The sequence below is a fragment of the Pyrgilauda ruficollis genome, unplaced genomic scaffold (genome assembly GCF_017590135.1).
Source record: "Pyrgilauda ruficollis isolate IOZ18807 unplaced genomic scaffold, ASM1759013v1 scaffold2, whole genome shotgun sequence".
NCBI lineage: Eukaryota > Metazoa > Chordata > Aves > Passeriformes > Passeridae > Pyrgilauda > Pyrgilauda ruficollis.
The window spans coordinates 13,960,575-13,984,574 of NW_024519206.1; the positions used below are offsets into that span (position 1 = coordinate 13,960,575).

The 24,000-nt window shown below is 39.9% G+C and overlaps 1 protein-coding gene across 1 annotated transcript in view; it reads left to right on the plus strand.

Annotated features, from left to right (window-relative positions):
* Positions 1-15,268, plus strand: part of GALNT15 (polypeptide N-acetylgalactosaminyltransferase 15) — a 29,912-nt gene extending 14,644 nt beyond the window's left edge. The window contains exons 5-11 of the mRNA XM_041466443.1: positions 1,711-1,878; positions 2,499-2,616; positions 3,377-3,571; positions 8,303-8,434; positions 9,476-9,577; positions 10,357-10,494; positions 11,443-15,268. Coding sequence (XP_041322377.1) covers positions 1,711-1,878; positions 2,499-2,616; positions 3,377-3,571; positions 8,303-8,434; positions 9,476-9,577; positions 10,357-10,494; positions 11,443-11,589 — 1,000 coding nt within the window. The 3' untranslated portion in view covers positions 11,590-15,268. The remainder of the gene's footprint in view (positions 1-1,710; positions 1,879-2,498; positions 2,617-3,376; positions 3,572-8,302; positions 8,435-9,475; positions 9,578-10,356; positions 10,495-11,442) is intronic.
* Positions 15,269-24,000: the final 8,732 nt, after the last annotated feature.

A 24,000-nucleotide genomic window follows, 5' to 3' on the forward strand; every position in this document is an offset into this window, starting at 1 on the left:
TATAAACCAGATGCTTGTTTCTAAGAGTGCTTATTATTGCATATTATAAAGGACAGTTTTATACCTGAGCAGAGAAATAAAATCACTTTTCTATTTTAAATATTCCTGACTTAAGCTCATCATAGGACGTCTGCTCTTACTAGGGAAAAAAAAAAAAAAAAACCTGGGTCATTTTAAAGCAATCCTCTGCATGGTTCATCTTTGTACTCTCAACTAGCAAGCAGTAGTCTGTTTCTCTGTGGGCTTTTAAAATCCTCTACAGGAAAAGTCAACTGTGAAAAAACAAAGTTGGGCATTTCCCCCCACTCCGATAATGAAAAAACATTATTCTACTGATTGTAGAGGCAGAGAAGATATTTCAAGATTACAGTAACATCACCCAGAGCTACCATTTTCCTGGTTCTGGCCTCTGCCATGGAAAAATACAAATGTCTCACTGCACTGGAGACTTCTGAGATGTCCTTTCTTCACTGACAGTCTTATGTTTCAAGCAAATTTCTCTCCTTGTGATTTCTGACCAACATATACATCTTAAAAGAGGAGATAAAAATATCTACATTTTCCCCCCAAATTGACCGTTTCATTTTTGTCTCTCTCTGTTTTAACAGGAAGGTTTTTTTTCCTAGGGAATAATTTCCTACATGGATATTCCTACTCTAGAACAATATTTTTTCCAATATTTAATCCCCCTTAAATATTACTGATTTTTCTCCAGAAGAACTTCTGTCTATAGACCAGCCTTTGCACTGAGACCAGAGACTATCCTTTTAGCATAAGAGAGAAAAAATGGATAATGTTATTCTTCAACACTTTTTCCCTGCAGTCCCTAATACCATTTCATTCATACTCTGAAAATTTCCAAACGTGATATATTATTTACCTGAAAACAAGGAACACTGAAGACTGTTCTGAACTACCAGTTAATTCCAAGATCACATGCAAGTACACTGTGAAATACTGTGACTTCTTTCCCATAGGGAAATATCTCTCAGACTCTTCTTACCTCTTCTTATCTCTTCAGTACCTCTTCTCAGACTAATCCAAATTTAACTTAGAAATAAATTCAAGGATTGCCACTTACAGTGTAATGGCTCTGTTCTTGCTCTTAAAAGTAGATTCCACCCTGTGACAGTGCATTTACAAGAGCATTCTAAGATTGTGATAAAATACAAACAGGCACTGGCTTATGAACTCACTAATAAATATTTTTTCAAAACAACCAGCAGAACAAACTAAGGATAAGTGCACTCTTTTTTGGTCTGATGTGACAAACTCATGAAGTGTTTGTAACATTTACAGGAAAATCAACCATGGTAAAGTGTGAGAGGCCAAAATCGTCTTTTGCTATAAACTTTGCATCCATGCAGAGCCTGTAGCATCAAAGGTTGGGGCCTCTGTGTGAAATAGCTTTATAAGAATTCTGATGATTAACTCCTAACAAAATCCTAGATAGTGTTAAATAACAATGCAAGGTAAAGGGTATCAGTAAATTATTGATTTTTAGATTCCTCACTGCATGCTCAATATTCCCATGCAATGAGCATGGGAATCCCACCATGAGCTTATGTCAGCAGGGAAACTAAGGGCACTCAGCATTTAGAGGAGTGCTTGTGCTTGGCAATGTCAAAGAGGAGAACTAATGCTTACTAACAGAGGAATTAACTTAATTTTTGCTTTGGTTTGGGAAATAAGTGATATTGTCTTTTTCAGAAACAGTGTCGTCTCCCCTGTCATAGATGTCATAGACTGGAAGACCTTTCAGTACTATCACTCTGTGGGTGTGCATCGAGGTGTTTTTGATTGGAAATTAGATTTTCATTGGGAACCAGTGCCAGAGCATGAAGAGAAGGTACGACAGTCTCCCATCAGCCCTATCAGGTAACAGTCCATCAGACAATGTGCCTTGCTCAGCTCAGCCGCAAAACTGTTCAGTTTGGGTCATCTGGGATCATCTTCCAGCTAACAATAGAAAGGGGTGGTTACTTGCATATGCTCAATTAATAACTCCTAAGGGAAAGTTTTTTTGTTTGTGCTGTTTGTTTTGGCCTTTAGTAATCATTCTAACTAGACTGCAGTCACACTTTCAAAGTGACAAATACTTTCCACACATCGACACAACTAGAGTACAGCCTGACTAGACAAGGTGTGGAGGTTTGTAGGGAAAGCAAGAGACATGTCATACACAGATAAAAAAGATGTCTTAGTCATGATCTGTTTATCTCTTGTTTTGAATGCACGTATGCAATGTTCCCCATGGTTCTGAGTCTTATTTGATAATTCAAGGGAGCTCTTAGCTCCCTTCCCCAAACAAATCCTAGAATTACACTCCAGTTGTTCTTTATTTTGGTTAGATAATCAGTAGAGGCAGAGAAGCTTATATGGGGCAGTATTGAGTCATTTTGTAATACTCTCTCTATGGAAATGGTGGAATTTTCACCCTCTGTGTAATTCCTTATCCATAAATCAAGGTGTTCACTTCCAAACTGTTTTCTACACAGGAGTCCTGCAGTAGCTGGTGCAGTGGTGGCCATGGATCGACATTACTTCCAAAATACTGGAGCTTATGATTCTGACATGACCACGTGGGGAGCAGAAAACCTGGAACTATCCATTAGGGTAAGGACCTTAATTGAAACATCAAGCTGTGATAACTCTTGCAATTTTAAGGAACTTGAGTGAAAAAGGAAGAAGATATTTGTAAAAACAGCGTAGAATGTGTTGGGTTATGGAGACTACAACCTTCCCTGCAGAAATCAATCCCCACGCTCCACAGCCTGTCAGGACTATACAAGAACATCCAGCTGCTGTGAGTTAGGAACATTATGTCAGAAGAAGGAAGTTTTGCTGGCTATCACTATCTGCCCAAGGCCTCTGTCACTGCTTTTGGCACCCTCTGAAAGCTGCCTCTTCTATTCCAGCATTTTAACATGCACCAAAGGGAGAGTAGCTTTATTTCTTTGCCAGCCTGTAGTTTTAATAGCAAATTGTTTATATTTAATCCTTTGCATTTATTTTTGTTGCATACAAAGAGTAACTGATATTGAAAACCAATGAAAATTGCAGGCACAAAGGGCATAGTGTTTTTATTGTCCCAGACAAGGGAAGGTATGCACCCAGATCTCTCCACTACTCTTCAATGTTTGGGCACAGAAAAACAGAAAAGCATATAAATAGCCATACTGGGTCAAATCAGAGGTTTGAATGCCCACTATCTTCTCTGGGTCTGTGGGGAGCAATGAATGAAGAAGCATATAATAATACTCCTGCTGTTTCCAGGATTTCCTGAAGCAGAGTCAAGAGTAAAGGAGCATCTCTATTTCAGATAAAAGTAATCTAAATAAGGTAATCTCTATTTGTGCTTTCACCTGTGTTTCAGACCTGGCTCTGTGGTGGCTCTGTAGAAATTATCCCATGCTCCCGAGTTGGGCACGTCTATCGAAATCACTTCCCCCGTGCTTTCTCCTATGAAGAGGCCATTGTGAGAAACAAAATCCGAATAGCAGAGACCTGGCTGGGCTCCTTTAAAGAGAACTTCTACAAGCATGACACAGTGGCTTTCTTAATCAGCAAGGTAAAAACATCTGTAGAGGTTTGTTTCTGAGGTTTGTGTTGAGATAGGTGAAGGGAGAGGAATGGGAGTGTGGATGTCTGTATGCAGTCAGATGCAGGGGATAATCTTTTTATTAAACCTTCCAGGGAAAGAGCTGTCAGATCAGGAAGGAGCGAAAGAAACTTGTGCCTAAGTTCAGCCTTGTGCTGAAGTTATCAAACCTTGTGGAGTATAACCTCTTCTCCAAATGACTCCCCAGCAAGCTGTGGTTTGTTTTGTTACTGATAGTACATGGAGGGATGTGATGCATCTGAAGCGGAAGCCTGCACCCCTGTGTGCTCAAAGGATTGTCCTAGAGGGTTCATTCTCAGTTACTGGTCTTCCTCATATGGTTCCTGAGGATATTCAGTATTATTCACAGGCAAGTGGCTAATTATAGTGTCTCTCCTGGAAGGGAACATATCTGAGTGGTCTAGTGACAAAAAAAAATGGTGTCTTTTTTTCCCTGAACTGACATATCCAGAATTATCTGAACTGAGAAAGTCAGACCTCAACGCACCCCAATTTACAAGTTACATTTTCATTAGAAGCATGGTGCAGACATCTGACTCTGCGTTCCTCCAGGAATTTGGATTTCCAGCAGCCTGTAAGCGAGGACAAGCTTGCAGACAGATGTGTGGTGTAGCCTTGGCATGCAGCTACACTTGAACCATCTGCAGTTTACACACCATCCAATAACTACAGAATGGTCTCACCTGTTTTTTAAGTACAGTCTCCATGGCAGATCAGCGGTGGTCAAGGAACTGTATATCCCTTGTATTACAAACAAGTGGATGTTTGCTTATTGGGAGACTTGCAGCTGTGAGGGATGTTGGTGTAGTTAATGTTGTTAATAATGTTAATGTTGCTCCAGTTCTCAGGAATTCTCTGGCTCCAGTATCTTTTCTTCTAATCATATTCTTTTTACAAGGCAGTGGACAAACTTGTAAGCAGTTTTGAATGAAAATGTATCATGTAGCTTCCTGTTCATTTAACAATGCCACACTTTTAAGGAGAAAAAGACTCACTGGAAGCATTTAGGCAGAGCATGGGTAGGTGCCATGCAGTTTCCCATTCATATTTACTCCTACATTTCATAGAATCAGAGAATGGTTTGGGATGTAAGGGACCTTAAAGATTGTCTCATTCCAACTCCACTGCCATGCATAAGGATGCCATTCACTAGATCAGTCTGCTCAGGGCCCCATCCAGCCTGGCCCTGAGCAGGGATGAGGCCTCAGGGATGATGCCTCATCCTCTTCTAGGGATGAGGCATCTACAGCTTCACTGGGCAACCTGTGCCAGTGCCTCGCCACCCTCTGAGTATAGGATTTCTTCCCAATAACTAATCTAGACCTGCTCTCTTTGAGTTTAAAACTACTGCTCCTTTTTGTAAGTCCCCTTTAGGTACTGGGAGGCTGCTCTAAATTCTCCCTGAAGCCCTCCCTTCTATTTAGTTTCATCAAGTGATCCCCAGCTTGCTCTTCCCTTATAGGGGGAGAAACTTCCTTCCCCTTCCCCACTCACTCACAGGATCAGGGTCTTGAGAGAATGGAGAGCCTGACTGCCAGCAAAGACTGAGGAATACTGCTCAGCTTTCTCCATATCAAGTCGTTCACTTTTCTTGGTTACTGGCAAGAATGGGGGCTACACTCTCCTTGTCCTTTCTTTTCTGACCTATGTATTTATAGAATCCCTTCTTGTGATTCTTTGTGTCCCTTGCCAAGTCCTGTTCCAGCTTTGCCTTGGCTTTCCTGAGCCCACCCTGACATATTCAAACCATATCCCTGTACCTTCCTCAGCTCACCTGTCCCCACTTTCACAGTCTGTGCATTTCTTTCTTACTCCTCTGTTTGATGAGCCGATCCTTGCTCAGCCATGCTAGTTTCTGGCCTGCCTTGCTCAATCTCCTACACACTAGGATAGAGAGCTCTTGCACTGTGGGAAAAGTGGCTTTAAAGAGCTGCCAGCTCTGGTCAGCACCTCTGCCCTTAAGGACAGTTTCCTAGGGGATCTCTTTCACCAGCTCCTTAAACAGCTGGAAGTTTGCTCTTGCAAAGTTCAGGGTCTTGACTTTGCTCCTCACCAGGCTCACACTCCTTGAGATCACAAACTCAAGGGCTTGTTTGTTACAGCCCAGGCTGCCGCCAATCCTGATGGCTTTAATGAGCTCAGCTGCACTGGTGAGCACCAGTAATACCTGTCCTGCGTGCCACAGTCATTCAGGGCTGGCCATCACCCAAGAAAGCCAGATCCAGCAGGAGCTGCATTGTAGTGGGGAGAGGAACAGGACTGTGTATCAGTGTGACTTCTCTCTTGCTGCCTAGTCCAACTCCTTATGCTCCACCAGTGGATCTGCCTCTCCAGTCAGCCTACTAACTGTAGAGTCTGCAACTATTGTGTTTCCTTTTTTACTCTTATTTTCACATATTTTTAAAAGATCCTCCTCCTTGTCTGTGTTGCAGGTTTGAACTTCACTGGCCAGGAGCTTGTCAATTGATTCACAAAGGTTTATAGCTGCTAGACCAAACCTTTTAAAATGGGCAGTGAGGTCTCTATATAATTTAATAATTCCCTGAAGGCTTTTCTTGTCAGCTCAGAAGCTGACTAAAAACTACAGTCACGAATGATTCAGCTTGCTAGCTGTAAGCAGCATGACCTTTTGCCTGAGTTTATTCTAGCCAGAATACTTTTACTACTTCTGAGTATGATGCTCACTCAAATGATCAATTTTATGATCTTTGTGTGCAGCATACCATAACATAAATGGCCCTTTTTGTGTGTTCCTTTCTTTCACAGCCGATGTTTTCAGCCTGTCAGTGCAGCGGGATGTTATTCAAAAGGCACAGGCAAGCAAGGACATTATTGCCACTCAGCGGCAAAGGGCCCTGAGGGGATTTATTGCTCTGAGAGGGTGAGCAGAGCCACCTATGGGCCACTATAGAATTCTCCGTGAGTCTTCACCACCACCATTGCTCACTGCAGAAAACAACCAGTGACCCCCATTTAGGTGGCTTTATAACTCTTCTTGGTTTATGGTCTGAATCACATCTTGCACCGAATGCCTGTGGTGTGAGCATTAAACAGATGAATTAGGCTCTTCCCAGCTCTTTACTACTTCAGCCACCAGCTCTTTTGCTCCTTTTCTTGTGTGGTTTGCATATTGAATTTACAAGCACAGTTTCCTTTCGGATTGGTTTACAAGGACAATGACTTTCTTTACATTATTTACACCATTTATTCAGCACCAAATGCAGACTGTAACTAGTATGATAAAATGAGATTTACTGCCACTGCCTTCCTCACCCAAGGCAGAGTCTCATGAGAAACATCTCTTTTTAGGGGAAGCATTTTACTTCTCTCTCTCCTTTTTCCCAGTGAATCTCTAGAGGACAGGTTTGTGTGGTGCAGAATTGCTAAACTTTGTTGTTATGCTTATTGAATCTAAGACTGACGCTGAAGTATGAGGTTCTCTTTAACATACTGCAACTGTTGAGCTTTACCTGTGGAGTTTGCAAAAGTTGGCAAACAGTGCCATATGGAATGATTGATCCCTGCCTTAGAGACTGACACCTCACCTTGGATCACCAAGGCCCTTCATTTGTCAGTGTTTTCCATGCTGCAAAGTCCTTTTCTTTCTTTTTTATGGATACAGAGAAATAGCTGGTCTGGGAAAAAGTTACTTACAGGCAATTCTCTGCTTACGTTGCCAATTTTAATTTTTGACGAAGAAATCCAGACCAGTTTCCTGGAATCCCATCCCAAACTGCATTTTTTAAAAAGTAGAAACATGAAGAGGGGAGATCTACTGCTGGCAAGAAAGAGGAGAGAAACTTTTAAGGGTTGTTAGATGTTTTTAATGTTTGGGCACTGAGGGATTTAGAAAAGTGTTTTGTGTGGTTTTGAAACTGCAGAATTAGACACATAAGTGCTTAGAGGTTTTGAGAACCCCTTTAGTCATCTTTGTGCTAAATACCCTCAAATATTCAGCCTGTCAGTCCTGTGCAGTACAGATGCCTGTAGCTGCACCAAGGATTGAAGGCATTTGTCTTTTATCATAACAGAGTTGCTACCAGGAAAGCTGAGAGCTGATATTTTGTCTTTATAATTCAAGAAAATAGAGAAATCTTAGGAAAGGTTTTAGGTATTAAAACTGCAGAACAAGTTTGTTCATTAGATTTAGTAACTGTCAGATAATATACAGATAATAGGTGATAGACTATGTTTTGGGTTAAATTCTGTCTGATCATAGAGGACTGACAGTAACTGAGTAATTTGGGCTGCTAAACACCAGGAAATAGAGTTTCTATCACTGGGAAAAATTCTATATTAAATGGCAATCTAATACAATCCCGCTGAATTTCAGTGCAACAACTATCAAACTTGGTCCTGGCTTTTTAAAATAAAAATATGACAAAGACTGACTTATCTTGCAGTATAATAATAATTTTTAGAGGACATTTCACAATGTATGCTACTTCTGAAACACTTCTGTCACAATGCCAGACTGTGACTGTTTTAGCACAAAGTTTGAGGAAGGCTATAGCTGGATCTCCTCCTTTGTATATGTCGTAAGTGATACAAATAAATATCTATAACATTCAGGATAGAAAAGGTGATAGAAATAATTCCTGTGTAGTCATTTCGACTCCTAGCATCTCTAACACAAATACACCAGTAACCTTGTTGCCCTTTCTCCCTTTCTCCATAAAGGCAGAGAAGCCAGACTGCAGCGAGCGCCTTCAGCTACAGAAGAGACTGGGCTGTAGAAATTTCCAGTGGTTTCTATCAAATGTGTACCCTGAACTCTCCCAACCTGGAGACACACCAAGATTCTCTGGCAAGGTAAGAGAAAACACACTGTAAAGAATAATCCCTTTTTTGCATTGTTCAAAGACTCCAGTGTCACTTCCATATCCTGAGTACTCATTCCAAACAGGCAATGCAAACAGGGTGGGAGGAGAAAGAAAAAGACAAAGAGCTGGCCCAAATTCTCACATAAATGTTGAAAACTAGCCAGGAACTGAACCCAGAGTGTCTGACTCAGTTCAGTGTCACAGGTCAGAGGATCCTAACCTTAGGTTCTCCAGGTGCCATTAGTAAAGGAAAAGAACTGTGTTGTCTCGTGCAGATGGCAGAAGTGACAGCAGCCAAGATATCTCTGTGCTGACCCATGTACACAAAGAGAAAAAAGAGCATTTCTTCAGTCCTGCACTTCCTAAAGGACAGAAGTAATAGCAATAGCAGTTCTCTGGCTGACTGTGTACAGGACAGGGAATGTCTGGGGTTTTTTTTAAACATATAGTTGATAATTATAATTCATTAAATATTAATTTATTCCCAGCAGCCTTACTGTAAGGGAATTTCCCCCAACAAGGCAACAGGGTCTACTAATTAATTCACATTCAGCTATCTTTAGCCAGATTTTACTGTGTCCTTTTACTATTTTATGTGCTCTTTATTTTCAAAATTAGCTTGAGAAATGTGTAAGAACTGAGTTTGGATCACAGGAATTGTCTCATTTCTTTTTTTCAGGAATATCTTGTGTTTTTTATGACTACAGTGTCTCGTTGAAGTGCAATTTTCCACTAGCATAAACATTTTGATACCTTTCTTTTAATTATCATAATAGTTAAGCCCAGAAGTGAATCTCTCTAATTTAAACAAAACTCACTGGGTAACTGACCCTTGGTGAAACACTGCCTTTTATATCACATTGGTTTGCAAGATCAATATGCAAGATATCAAGTCTGAAAGAAAATAAATAGTGTCTGATTTATGAACAAAATCATATATAATAAAGGGATACAATCACAAAATGTTAGCTGAAGAATATTTTGTTTGTATCCAATTGTGATTTATTTCAGTATAAACTTTTACTTACAGCTTTACAATACTGGTGTTGGCTTCTGTGCAGATTACAGGCCTGGAAGAGCTACTGCAGAAGGGTCTATTGAACTGTCCCCTTGCAGTGACAGTCCCACCCAGGTAATGTATACTTTGAGTACATAGGCACTGTGTCAGACCTAGGGAGCCATGCAGAAGACAGGCACCCCAATATGTAAGTGGCTGGGCTGACACTAGTGGAAATACTGGCATGTTCAAAATTAGCATGTGCTAAAGCAACGATGCACACCCTTCCACAGCTGAGTGCCACTCGAAAAATGCCAATGTCCCCATGTGTCACTGAGGCAGATACCCACACTTTGCTCCAGAAGACAAAATTAAGCACTTATTTGTAGAGTATATTTGGTAGTGTCTGGGGAACAGAAAGCTTGTGAGCAAAAAATACATAATGGTTCCAAAATATAGGGGGGGAGGAGGGGGGGGGGTTTCCCCATTAGTGACTAAATCTGAAGATTAATGTCTAAACTGCAGTCTAAGGCAGGAGGTAAATTCATTTACACTCCCTAGCTGGCATTGGTCTAGCTCAGGGTGAGCTGCAGGCACATTTCAAACTGCAGCATGTGAAGACACTGTCAGAAACACCCTTCTGTTCAAATATTTATGAAACTGGAAAATTTTATGATAGGGTGGGTTTATGTCACACATAATCATAGTTCACAAAGCCTTTCCTTAGGTAAATAGTTATGCCAGAATTAGCTAGCAGGGGAACTGCTTGAAGGGTCAAGGCTGTTGGGTCTCTGTAACTTATGTTTGGATTGCCTCTTAACAAACATGTACAGGAAATTGTCTTTAGAATTAGCATTTAAAAATGAACTGGGATGTCCATCCATCATTGTTCAAACAAACCCTTCCTTTCCCAGCACTTTGAATATAACATGAAGGAAATCTTGCTTGGTTCTGCTCCACTGCTTTGCTTTGATGTCAGACACGGGAAGGTTATCCCTCAAAACTGTACAAAGGCGACAGACAACAGCAACCAGCACTGGGATGTCCAGGAGGTCAGTGGTGGCTCTGCCATGGGGGAAAGGCAGCTGATGGTGACTGTGGGATCACTGGATGATTTCAAGATTTTTGTGTGACGAAGGGGTGAGGTACCTGAAGGGCAAATTTCACTTCTGTACCTTTTTAACTCAGAAATAAATAGGATGTCTCTTGCCCACTAACACTGTCTATGAAAAAAGCATTTGGTTTAGAAATACAAACTACAGAAATCCTACCTAAAAATCTATGTCTTTGTTTTACCTGTTTGTCTTATTGGCCTTATTGGAATAGAATCACAATCAGGGGTTGTGAAAACCAGAGCAGGGCAAATCCCTTCCCATTTCTTTCAGATTGAGGGAGGGTTTGGAAATCCTGACTGCTCCCAAATGAGAGCCTTTGTGGAACTTACAATGGGAAACATTAAATATTCTCCTGCATTGTAAGAGAAGAGCAAACTTCCTACTAGAGGAATTCACTGTTTTTCAGTAAACTTCACCCAGCAGAGCAGGAACTCCTCAACAAGACTGAAAATTGTCATGCTCTGGAACAGCCTGGGAAAACAGCAGTTACTGTAGTTGTAGGGATGCAGCAATCCTCTGGAATAGTCTTACAGTAATTTGGTTTGATTCCTAAGGCAAGCACTGGTCCTTATGAAATGCTGTGGCCTGTAGTACTGAGGTTGGTGCTGATGACAACCTGTAGCCACAGGAAAAAAACAGTGGTGGAAGAGAACTCAGCACCTACCACTTGTGTTAGTTTCAAAAGGAACTATGAATATTCACCATGCTCTGGGCAGAAAGCTGAATCCAGTCATTATGTTTGAAGCATTGCTTAAAATATATTTGAACAACCAGTTATTACTGGTGATATATTGTATAAAAATTTTCTGAAACATGGCCTAGCTTTTACTGGAAATCCCTTACTTTTAATTTGTTCTTTCTTTCCCTTCTTCTCTCATCTTGTAGGATGGAATGATTGTCCATGTCCTTTCTGGCAAATGCATAGAGGCAGCAAAGAGTGAAGATGAGAAGGACTTGTTTCTGTGTGCATGCAACAAGAACGCAAATCAGGTGTGGGAGTTTGAACGTTCCCAGGGGCTACGTCAGAGGTGACTGGCAGGTCTCTGCAGAGGTCGTCTCCAAAGTTTAACATTACTTCTGCTTGGGATTTAAGATGAATTTCCTGCAAGGACAAGAAAGATGTTTGTGTTTGCTGTAGCATGCAGGGAAGTCAGGAATGGCTCTTGTTTAAAAGCCTGGCTCCCGGTTAATCCAGCTCTAGCTACAACTTCTATTTATTCTGTGAAGCAGGGAATAGAGAGATTGTGAGAATCAATAAATTCTCAACTCTGCTATTGCAGAAGACACTTAAGTTTGCCCTTTGATGGAAACATGGAAAATTGGCTGCCAGACAGCTTGTCTTCAGTGTATGCTGTGACTTCTGAGGATACAGGAAAAAAAGTGAGATCTTTGAAACTGTAAGAGGAAGTCGGCTAAACCAGGAGAGGAGTTTAGCCTTGTTTTACAGTGCCCTCGACTCATATAAAACAAACTAGGTTTTGTATGTATGAAAGTAATAGATGTTTCCAAGTGTAATGGCAAAAAATTTGTTTTCCAATTAACCTGAACCAAATTTCTACTCTCTGTGAGATTACACAGAGCATAAATTAACACTTAATTAGACACTAATTGCTCTAATTGACTCGGACTACTAACAGTCCTCAGTGTTTGGCACACTCTTCCTTAAATCCTTGTCCACAGTCTAATTTGGATGGAAGAATGAGACTGAAATATTAACAACTTTTTTGTTGTTGTTTTAATTATATTTAAGGACAACTCCTCAGGAAACTTTTGTGGTAGTAAGGAGGGTAACAGCTTCTCTGCTTATTTGGGAATAGAAAGAATCGGCAGCATCCATTTGCTCTTGTAAAGCCATGGGATAAGCTTACTATTATTATTATTATTATTATTACTATTATTATTACAGTAACAGAAGTGCTGGCTGAAAAGTAGCAAGTGAAGGGAAACAGCCAGTTTCAACAATAGCTACCTAGGAAGAAAATACTGGTTTGCTTCCATTTGCTTGCAGCCTGAGTTAAGTCTTTCAAGCTGTCAGTTTTAGCCATTAAGATTGTGTAGATTCTTGCTGTTGTGGGCCTTCAAGATGATCCTGAAAAGACCAAATTTTCTAAAGAAGCTTCTTCTGTAGAGCCTGCATTGCTGCTGACATGCTGTCTTTCAAAGGAGTGAATGAGAGATAAGGTTAAAAAACAAGAATGGTCTCACACAGTATGAACTTAGCCAAGCAAACTTCCACTTCAGTATCTCATTCGGGTACTTTCCTTTTTGAAGATATAGTCAATGATGACACTTCCCAAAACCATGCTAAGAGAGAAGAACAAAGATTTGAGAGTCTTCCCACATCAACACATCTGATTTATAGTATAAACCAATCATAATCCTATGTACATATTAAAGGGGAAGGTCATCATTAATGAAAGTCACTTAGGTTTTGAATTATTTTCAAGAGACAGAAAATGGTGGGGGTTTTTTAAATGTACAGCACATTGTTTAAACTTCAGAGAAAGGAAGGAGTAACAGATTATTCTGCTTAGAGCCCTCCAGTTACCTGCTCTCAGTAAATCATAATAAATTGGTATGAAGTATATAAAATTGTTTACAACAGAGGACATGAAGAGTATTCTCTATTGTGTTGTCCAAACATCTCCCAGTGTCTAATTCTCTGTCTACTTTGAGTGCTAAAGATTCCACACTGTGTTCAGGCATCACTCCAATCATCTTGATTACCACTTATGCTTTCTTTGATAGCATCAGAATCTATTACTATTTCTGCTGTGTCATTTAAAATTTCCTGTGACATTCTGGAAAATGCTTTAATTTTCAGCTAAGATGATGATAGCAACCTCTTCCAGAACACAAGTGACACCTGACCATTGCCCAAATCTAGGGTGAAAAAAGAGAATTTTTTTAAATTGCATAAAAGCTGAGTAAAATGCTGTTTTAATGACATGTGATGCCTTTATTTTAAATTATGACTATGCCAGGTTTTTAAATTATGTATTATTTATTATATTTTGGACACTACACTGGGAATATAATTCCTTCAGAATTTAGGTAAATGTTAAAAAAATGTGTATACAAACATGGTAATTGACCACAAGCGATATTTATCACAAAAAAAAGGATGAAAAGATTTTTGGTTTAGAGAGGAAATGTTTGAAATTTCAGAGACATGGACATCTTCATTTATACTACTTTTTAACATAGTGATAAAAACATAGAAAATAAGGTTTGCTGTAGATATATGTACCATAGAAAAATGTTACCCAATACCTCTTCAAAAAATAAAATGAAAATCTGTGGTGCAGTACCATTTAGAAAATAATTGTTGATGCACTTGTTTCACTTAGAGTAAATGTGTGTTTGGTTTCCAAGGGAACTAAATTCCAGAGCATGGGCCAGAAGGGGACATGGATTGTGGAGCACATTTCCCCCTAATATAAACATAACTTAGTACATACAAATTTAAAAATACCAAAGGGAAAGCATCTATCCCTGTTTTTCCTCTTTTCCTTCCTATATGGCTTTTAAATGGATTGGTTGGTTGTACCAATATTGTTTCCTTATTGTGGTCCTTTAGACTTTGCCCCTGTGGTTACATCCATCAGCTAAACTCTTCTCCTCATGGAACTGGGATCAAAAAAGAGTGGTGGCTAAGCATGCTGGTATGTTTTCCTCATTTTTACCCACCTTTCATGCAATACTAGCACTCAATGATTCGTTGAGCACCACAAAACATAGAATTACTTTCAGTTATCTATTTAAACATGGTCAACATTTCAGGTTCCACTAATTCCCGTGACAGGAGACACGTAAGGACAAAATGCTTCATGCAAGGATGAAGCAGTTTAAACTTTGAAAGCTTCCAAAGCAGAGCCTCAGGCAAGAGCAAAGGAATTCCAGCATAACACAAATAAATACCTTATAATGTAACTCCACCTGTTTCTTTGAATTTCACAATCCAGGCACAGTGCTTTGAGCCAAACCCACCCATGAAGCTGAACTAAAAGGTCAGATTCAAGAACAGGTCACCTTTTGGTTGACAGCACTTACTAAACAACCTCATTTATTCCTCTCCCAGCTCATGGAAAATGGAAGAAAATAAAGACTTGAAATACTATTCAGAGTACTTTTAAAGCAAGCCCCATTTGATACAGTTGGTGTTGACCGTAGGCTGGGGTTTGTCCTGTTAGGTAAGGTGCCATCACTGGCACAAAGAAACAATGGCAGCATTCTTCTCCATGTGTTAATCTGAAGTCTAAACAGGGACAGAAGGTTTACCAACCCTCATGCTAAATCCTGTAGCACAGAAATGTTGAGGGTATCTCTCAGTCCACATGTAAGTGCTTCCAGGTCCTGCCTTGAAGATGTTCATTGAGCTGTATTACTGTCTGCTGATTGAAATGCAATAGCTTCCATCTCTGATATCCCCAGGAAAGAATGGAGCTATGTTCAGGCATCCTAGACAAGAACAGTAACAGCCTAGGTTTCCATAACAGCTGGAAGGTGACATGTGAGTGAGAGCTTTCAGATTCTGACTTTGTATCTCATTTTATCTCAAGCAGTTTGATTCAAACTGCAAACATACTGGAAGAGAGTAAAAAAGGAATGTTTTGCAAATAGGTAACATGTTTTTAAGCTCATGTTTTTAAGCTATGCAAACTGCACATGTCTGCCCTGAATAAAGTGTATCAGTGCACAGAGAAACATATTTTTATTTCCTTCATTGTGTTATGATTTGTTAATGCCTTGTTTTCCTCATGCTGCAGCAGAGCTGGTCTGCAAAAAACCCAGTCAGAAAGCATCCAGTGGCAATAGCCTCATTCAGCCATCACCTGACAGTCTTACAGAAATGTACAGGAGGACTTGCCCCTGTCAGCATCTTAGAGGGGGTTTGATTTTGCAGAGCTTTGCCGTAATTTCCATTGGTTTCTTTGGAAAGGTCTGAATAAGAACTCCAAACACAAGAGTTCCTGGAAAGCATGAACTCCGGCACACCCTTCAGGCAGCCCTCAGCTGCTTATTCACCAGGTGCTTTGGAAGGACATTTTGGATAAACAATCTGGCTACATAACTTGAGATAGCAGCCATAGTGGTTTTGCTATCTTTCTAGCTGCTAATTTTATTTTTTTTTTTAATCAGCTATCACTCTTGGGGATGATGATACTTTAGACCTGGAATAGGATGCACCTCTGTTAACTGGGGCCACCTGAACAGTAGTCACAGCTAAGGAAATTGTCTATAAGTTTTTCTACTGGTGAGCAGAGTACATTTCCAGAGGTAATCAATGGCAAGTATTTAACCAATATGAGTAAATCACTATCTAGAAATGCCTGCTTTCTCTACTGATTAGAAAGAGTTTCTTGATAATTAATTTAGATGTCATGTATACATTTTAAACTAGAGTTAAGTGGAAGGAAAATAATCCCAAAGGGTACCCAGGCTAAAATCCCTTCCAGAAGCCCAACCCCAGTGCCCAGCTCTTCCAAGGTTCCCCCAAGATCTGGCTTTAGGCACAGAAACAACAGCCAAGAACAAACTTGCTACCATCTGCAGTTTCCTCAAATGAGTCAAATCCAACAGCACACTTTTCCAAGACAGCTTCTTTGTTCACAGACTGAGAGACCCCATTGTGGAGGATGCTGTGTTAAAGTGTGATCTGGTCCCAAAGGAATAAGAACTTAAAATTTTCAGAAGTCTCTATATTATTTTGAATATTTTGAATATTTTGAAGATGTTGACTCTAATATTAATAACAAATCTTCTATATCTTTCTGCTGAGTAGGCTGGAAGGCTGCAGCAGAATTTTCACGACACAGAACAGATACAGGTGCCAGGAATGTTTGCAAGGTCCTTCTTAGCTTGAACCTAAGTTCCAGACAGACCAGCCTAAGGGCTGAATGCATTACTCAGTTTCTAAGTAGCTGCACAATGACCTTTCTTAGAGTCCATGACCTTTGGTAATACTATCATGATATTTATTCACACCAATGGTAATTTTGTGTTACAAACTGAGAAAAAGGTGAAAGTAATTAACTTTTTGAAAATTTGCATATTATAAAAATTCTAAATATATTTTTAAATATCTAATCTATTTTGTGCAATTACTCAAAAGATTGCTGCTGCATTTATTAGTCCCTCAGTCTTACAGACTGATAACAAATAATCTAATAATGCAACTTACATTGTTATAGGCATAAATGAGCTTTAAAGGATTACATCCCTAGTATTGTATTTTTCATGGTATTTTTTATTCACTTCTTATTATGCTATTAGGTGAAAACTGGGGTTTTTTACAGTCTCTTTTTTATCACTTAATGTAATAATTACACAAAAAATTTAACTGCAGCTCCAAAAGAAAATCAACTGGTACTTTGATGTATCAGGAATTCAAGATGGACAACATCAGACATTTATACCTGAGTACAAGGCCTTCAGAGGCTGCTTCTGTCAATCACCCTTTATACATCTAGTTTGGGATTACTGAACAAACCTAAAGTGGTCAAAAGCTACAGCCAAATCAAAATGTTGGGTGCAAACATATCCTACAGAGACAACAGGTCATTGCACTAGTGTCATCTTTTTTTGCTTTCCCTCTTATTAGCACACACTTTGCCTGCTTAGAAATCAAGAGCCAAGCAGTAAACAGAGTTTAATAATCAAAATATTTCAAGCGGGGAGACTCATAGAATTCATCATGTCCATTAAAAAGTAAACCTTGAAGTAAATTTCACATTGGACATGTTGCCTTGTAAATCATTATCTTACCTAGTCTGTATATGTGTCATACTTATCAAAAACTTATCATCTGTGATGCCAAGAGCTGCAGTAAATTTCACATTGGACATGTTGTCTTGTAAACCATTATCTTACCTAGTCTGTATGTGTCATACTTATCAAAAACTTATCATCTGTGATGCCAAGAGCTGCCTTCACTTACAAATCAGTCAACAAGCCACAGAGCCTGAAGACCACTTAGTCTGATGCTCCCTGAGCCCCATGCAGTCCAGATGATGGATCCCTGGCTGCCACAGCAAGCTCCTGGATGGTGGCAAGAGCCACCTCTTGAGGGCAGTTTGCTGTTGATTCCTTTGCTTGCAGAAGCAAAGGAAACATTAATTTTCTAGTGCAGCAACCTGTGGTCAGTCTGTAGTGTCTGCACAGATTTGCACACGCACAAGCCCAGGAACTGAGCCTGGTGCTGACGCTAAGGAAATAACTTTGAGTTGTGTGGTTTCAGCTCCAGCTCCTGCTCTTGGAACAACCATCTCTGTGCAGCCCGTGACAGAACTCTTAAGATTCTCTAGTGCCAAGAACAACTCTTAAATCAGCGACAAGAGGAAAGGCTGAAACAAAATAGGTCTTGACACTGGAAAAGAACTCGATAAGCAAAATAAGAACAATGAGACCATAATTTGCTAATTGCAAGAAGATGTCTGTCTTTTCTATAAAATATACCATTTTGGCAGTTTCATTCAAGATTAGATGTAACACGATGCTCAGACTTGGCAGATAGTGGTGATTCCATTTTGAGGAGTTTCCAAGATTTCTGAATTTGCTTTCAGTGAGACCCACCATTTCCTTTGCTCTCTGGAACAGAGCTGGGATGGTCACACAGGCTGTGATGAGGGAGGTCCCCAGGCCAGGCTGCCCATGCCAAGGTCCTGGGCTCTGCTTCCTTGTTGCCCAGGATAAGAAACAACCTTTTCCTCTGGGTTGTCTTGCTTTCAATATGCTGGCAAATTTCAATGAAAAATTGTTTTCCTGGAATTTTACTGCTAGCTCTTGTGAACGTGTCTACAACAATTACATGGCAGCAAAAACTGCAGACTCAGCAAAATGAGGAAAATCATTATCTGATTTTTAACAGCGAGAAAGAATAAAGCAGAAAATGGGAATAGGAGATTTTAATTTCAGTTCCCAAGTACCTCCATCCGTTTCTTTCTAAGGCACTGGAGGACTGCAGAACAACCCAGTATTGGGCTACTACAATAAGAGAAGCCTCAGGTTGATGGTGCAAGTACTGGTTCTTAATGACATGCCTGGCAGGGAAAAGCTTTTTTACATTTTCATGTGTAGAACTGAACATATTTTCTTCCTAAAGTGGGAGCAGTGAAAATGAGAATGAGGATGGCTCATGAAATGACTGTCAACCTCAGCAGCAAGATTGAACCAGATACACAAAACAAACAATTGACAGTCTCTGATTGGAGTTCAAAGTTAGACACTTCGTTTACCAGCAGATGTTGCTGTGTTTAGTAACAATTAATTACAGAGAGGGTTTTGAAGTTTGTAATGCCTTCTTAAAAAAAAAAAAAAAAAACTAAACCTTTATTCTCAGACCTAGGCCTCTGTAATAGTGTCAGATCTCATGCAGTTCATGTTGATCTTGTGTTGATTTAAATGAGGTCACAAGTATTGGCAGAAACAGCTTACATAAGAATGTCCATTTTCAAACATCCTTCATTTTTACCTGAATTAGAAACTGTACAGAGTGAAAAGCATTAAAACATTAATCAAAAGGCAATAAGCCTTAAAAAAGGAGATGTGGATGTCTATAAACATGATGTGCTATCTAAAAGACTACAGATCATAAAGTGATCTTATGAATTTGAGAAACTTGGTGATTTTTGAGTACACTGGATTTAAAGACAACATGCCAAGGTAGAGAAATGTGACTTCTAATCTTTTGTATCCACTTCTAATGCCTTTCCTTCAGTCTGCTTAACATTAACACTAAAACATGCTGTCCCTCACACTGAGGGTTTCAGGCACCAGACACTCAGGTCCAGCTTGTGAAAATGTTCTAGTCCCAAATTAATAGGTATGTTTTGTCTCCATTCTTGATTGGTTTTAGGACCTCTAGTGGCAGAAAAAAAAGGCATTTGTAGAGAAGGTCATCTGGAAAGCTCTTAACATGAAAGCAAGTATGGCCATGAACTCCAGCCAGTAAGAAATGGATGTGAAAATGCCATTTAATTAAAATTCTGGATTTTCTCCAGGAAGAATTATCTCATCTTCTTTCTTTCATATACTGCATAATGCAAAGAGAATAAACTGAAATAGACCTCTCCACTTGTTAAAGGAATTATGCTTTTCAGCTAACCAACATCATGGTATACTGATTTTAAAAAAAAAACAAACCCTCCACTTTCTTCCCTCCAGCACCCCAGAAAACATCCTACTATTCTTCTGTGCATAAGTGTCCAAATCCAGGGCTCCTACTGCCTAACTCAATGAAGTCTGCTAGGAAAATGCCCAAGACATAAAATACATTCAAAGCTACTGGTGACTGTTATTTCATGCCTGTCAGTAATCTTTTTAGCAAAGAGCTACTCTCAATTATTGATATTTCATTAGGGGGTTTCAAGGTGACTCTGGATGACAGGTAAAACCACATATTTTCTGCTGCTCGGTAGGAAGACTGATAAACATTGGAAATGTATGGAACGCTATGAAAATCTGTCCCTCCAGATAACTCCCATTTTGACTCTTGACAACAAAAAAATGTTGTGTTTTGTCTGCCCCTTTGCCAGATCATTGCAGTTGTGCCAGTACTATTAAAACCCCTCACCTTTGTGGATCTAGGATTTGTCACTCTAAACAGAAGAGAATATTAAGCTGCAAAGAGGGCAAGAACAATTTATACCTGCTCCTATACTATGTCTCATCAGTGCAACTCTATTATTAAAAATGTTTAAAACAAACCTGCAAAATAAATAGCAAAATCAGTAAACCCTCTACATGTGGAAAAAGTCTACAGCCATCAAGAACACAGGAGAGCCATATCCTTTTTTTTTCCTTGGTTCTGGCAATAAAAAGTCCTAATGGAGAACACAGGAGAACAAGTACCAGCAGAACTGACAAGATGGAGGAGGTGTATCTCAGACAGTGAGAATGTGCAGGTGGTCATTTGTTCTACCGAAACCAAGATTTCTCTTTTTCTGGCTGGACATGTCAGAGAGATGCACAAATCTGTAACAGAGGTTTTGTCCTTGCTCTATTTAAGAGGCTCATCTCATTTACTATGGACAGTCCTGGAAATGTCATTTCTTGGCAGTTACAAGCAATGAATTACAATACATCTGGAGGAAAATACAGGAAAGAATCTGCATGGCAAAGATTTGGGAAATGCAAGAATGAGCAAAAGTAAACAGTATTTCATATTGATAAAAGACATTTGAGAAGTTTAAAATAAGACAGTCACCTCAGTAGGAAAGTAGACTAATAAAAGTGAATAGTTTCAGATTTTCTGAAAAGGATATTTCGGGTGTGGATGTAGCTCCAGGTATGGATATAGCTCCTCATCTCACCACAGTGTTTTGCTCCCAAGTTAGTGTTGGGCAACTGCTCAGGGACATCAAGAACATGTGTAACACAGCAGGGGAGTGTTCAGGTGCATCCAGTGGTGGAAATCACAGCCTGACCTTATGAAGCAAGAACACCTTATGGTGACAGAGGCTAATTCTAATCAGGTATCTTGCATCTGAAGAGTATTGTAATAGAGATTGTACAGCTGCTGAAATAAAATTAACAGAAAGAATTCAACTGTAATGTAAAGCATAAAAGAAAAGATAGAATAAGATTCATTATGCACTGAATAACATCCCCTGAAAAATTTGGAGGAACCAAAACTACTCAAGGTTGGTGTCAAGTGCCACCCTGGGTGGCAGGATAGTGTAGGGTGAGAAATACTGAGCCTTCACACTGACTTCTTCAGAATAAAATTAATCATTTCATAAATGCTGAAATGCTTCAATTGACACTCTGGGACCAAACTGATTTTTATTAATAAAAAATTACTTCCCCTCTCTCCTACCTATTTTTTTAGTTCTGCAAGAGATACAAAATAAAAAAAAATGGGAACTGTGTCTGACCAAGAGCCATCATAGAATGAGGCATTTCAAATATGGCTCTGGTGAGGACAATGTCATGCTCTTAGAAATCATGGTTTTGTCTGTGCTTCTGCCTCTCCCTGAGCCATTAACAGCCTCAGATGTGAACGACACTGAAATGCACTCGCTCAGTCTGGTTTTTTTGGCTGACACAGTGAAGCAGCATTCAAACTGAGGCTGAAACATTTATGAGAGAGAGTCATAGAAGGGCAGAAAACCCAGAAATGTATTATTTACTGCACATGTTCTTTATTCTCTCTTCATGGGTAATTCATTTGAATTCTGCTCTTCTGTTGGGTGAAGTGAATCTGAAGTAACATCCCTGAAGCAGCCTGTGTTACTCCAGATTTACACAGCTGTGCTGGATGGCAGGATCTGCCTTGGAGCATTTTATATTAGCTGTGTCTCAGAGGGTGCTCTATGCCTAGGGCTCAGAATATTCCCAGCCAGCTTAATTTTCACAAGCTGCCCTTGCAAGGCAAGCTGCAAATGTATTTACAGATCTAGCACAATAATTTCTTGCTCCTCAGGTTGGTTGACCTGTCAGAAATTAATCTGTTCCTTCAGACGTCTATTTTTGCAGGTGCCTCTGCTATAAAGGCCTCAGCCGTACAAAAATGAACTAGACAAAATGTGCAGACGCTTTATTTGGCATGGAAAGAACCCAAGGACACAGCCCTGCTATGGTTGCAAAAATTAAAAAGAATATAGGGAACTTGGCCTTCCTCAGTGGAAACTCGACATTTGGGTGGCCCTGCTGCAGCCTGTGTGGGGCTGGCAGTCGCTGTCTCTGAATGAAGAGGCTGACTTAACCTGGATCTCTATCAAATCCTCCCTCTGCGAGACCGTGCATTTGGCAGAGGTACTGACAGAAATCCTCTGGCCGAGAAAGCACAATCAAATCCTGTTAGGCACAATGTCTTGAGAAGGGGTCCATTAGTTTAAAACACTGAGAAAGTTTAGCTGTGGTTGTTTGGCGTTTACTCTGGTTGCTGATTTATTTGAATTCTCCTTCAGTTACAAAAATCCCAAACTTGAAAAAAAAAATCAAGGGGGAAAAGAAAAAAGGATCTAAGGATATGCAAGAATCAGAGTGTTTTTTAGGGGGCAGATTAAATGTTTCCAGTATGCATCTTCTATATATCACCCCCTACCTGTGTATGCACAGGAGATAACAAAGCAGTCCTAAATACTGAGATACTTGTGAGGTTTTCCGAGAAAAAATTCTGAGGTTGATGCCTGAACAAACAGCTGGGGTGGGAAGAAAATCCTTCCTCTTGTAAGTAGAAGGACGTGGATCCTGAATCATTGCATCTCCCTCAGGCTGCCCCACTAGCCTTGGTTCAGTGTGCATAGAGGAAATCCACATGGGAAAAGCTTAGGTATTAGCTCTCTCTGCTGCTCACCCTTGCTTCCACAGCAAAATCCCACCTCTAGGTTGCTAAGCAGTTTGTGGTGAAGATGTAGGAGCCACAGAAGCATATTTTAATGCCCAAGGCATGGTGCCAGTTTGGTGTGCCATCACCTGCGCTCTTCTGGGCCTTGTGTCAAGGGATATTAAAAATAAAACCTTCATTCCAGTTCAAAGCAGAGCTTGAACTTTATGAACCATCCCTGGCAGGAACCATGTTTTTCTGCTTGCCATGTCCTTTTCACAGTCATGTGAGGGATTGCATTTGCCTGTCACTGTCCCACGGTGTACCATCCCTGGGTTTGGGAATTTTGATGTTTGTCTCAAGAAATGTATTAAGTTCCCAACTCAGCAGCTTTTACTTGCCCAAGGAAAGCTCATAGGCTCTGACCTCAGGCTGTTTGCAAAGCCTGTCAAAACCCATTTGTCTAGGAGATTGCAGCAGCAAATATCACAGTTAAGGCTAAAAGGCAATTCTATGCCAAGCTCATTCTAGGTCACTAACTTCCTAAGGGTATTCTTCCAAGAAATAGCTTCATCTTGAGTAGTTCTGCAAGAGGAGAGAGACTGTGAATTATAGTTAACCCCTCCATCACAAGGAAAAGCAAGAATCCTTCAGTCTATCACATTTAGCATTGAACATTTATTCAGGCTAAGACTTCCCCCCTTAGGGCCAATACTAGGAAATAAAGTTACAAGGAAATAGTAGATTTGAATGAAAGAAAATATTCTTTTTCCTTTCAAAAAGCACACTATTTTGTATGTGCATCTTGGGCAGTATCCCCACTTCTTTGAGGAAATTAAATACAGTGTATTCAAAACAAAAAGAAATCTCACACTGAAAAACTACATCAACTCAAATAGAAGGCTTGACTGCCCAGAAAACTCAGATACCCCTCAGGAAAGCCACTGTAGCAAAGACAAGGAAATACAACAGGCACACATATGCAGCTTTGAAGGAAGAGATGAAGTCATGTAAGAAGTGCAATACAGCTAAATAAAATGAACATGCAAGAGAAGTAACACATCACAAAATTAAACAAATAAACCCAGCTAAATGATGGCAGGAGTGAAGATAAACCAGTTTGGACAGTCCTACCAAAGTGCATAGAGCTTGCACGCCTTCATCAGCTGCTG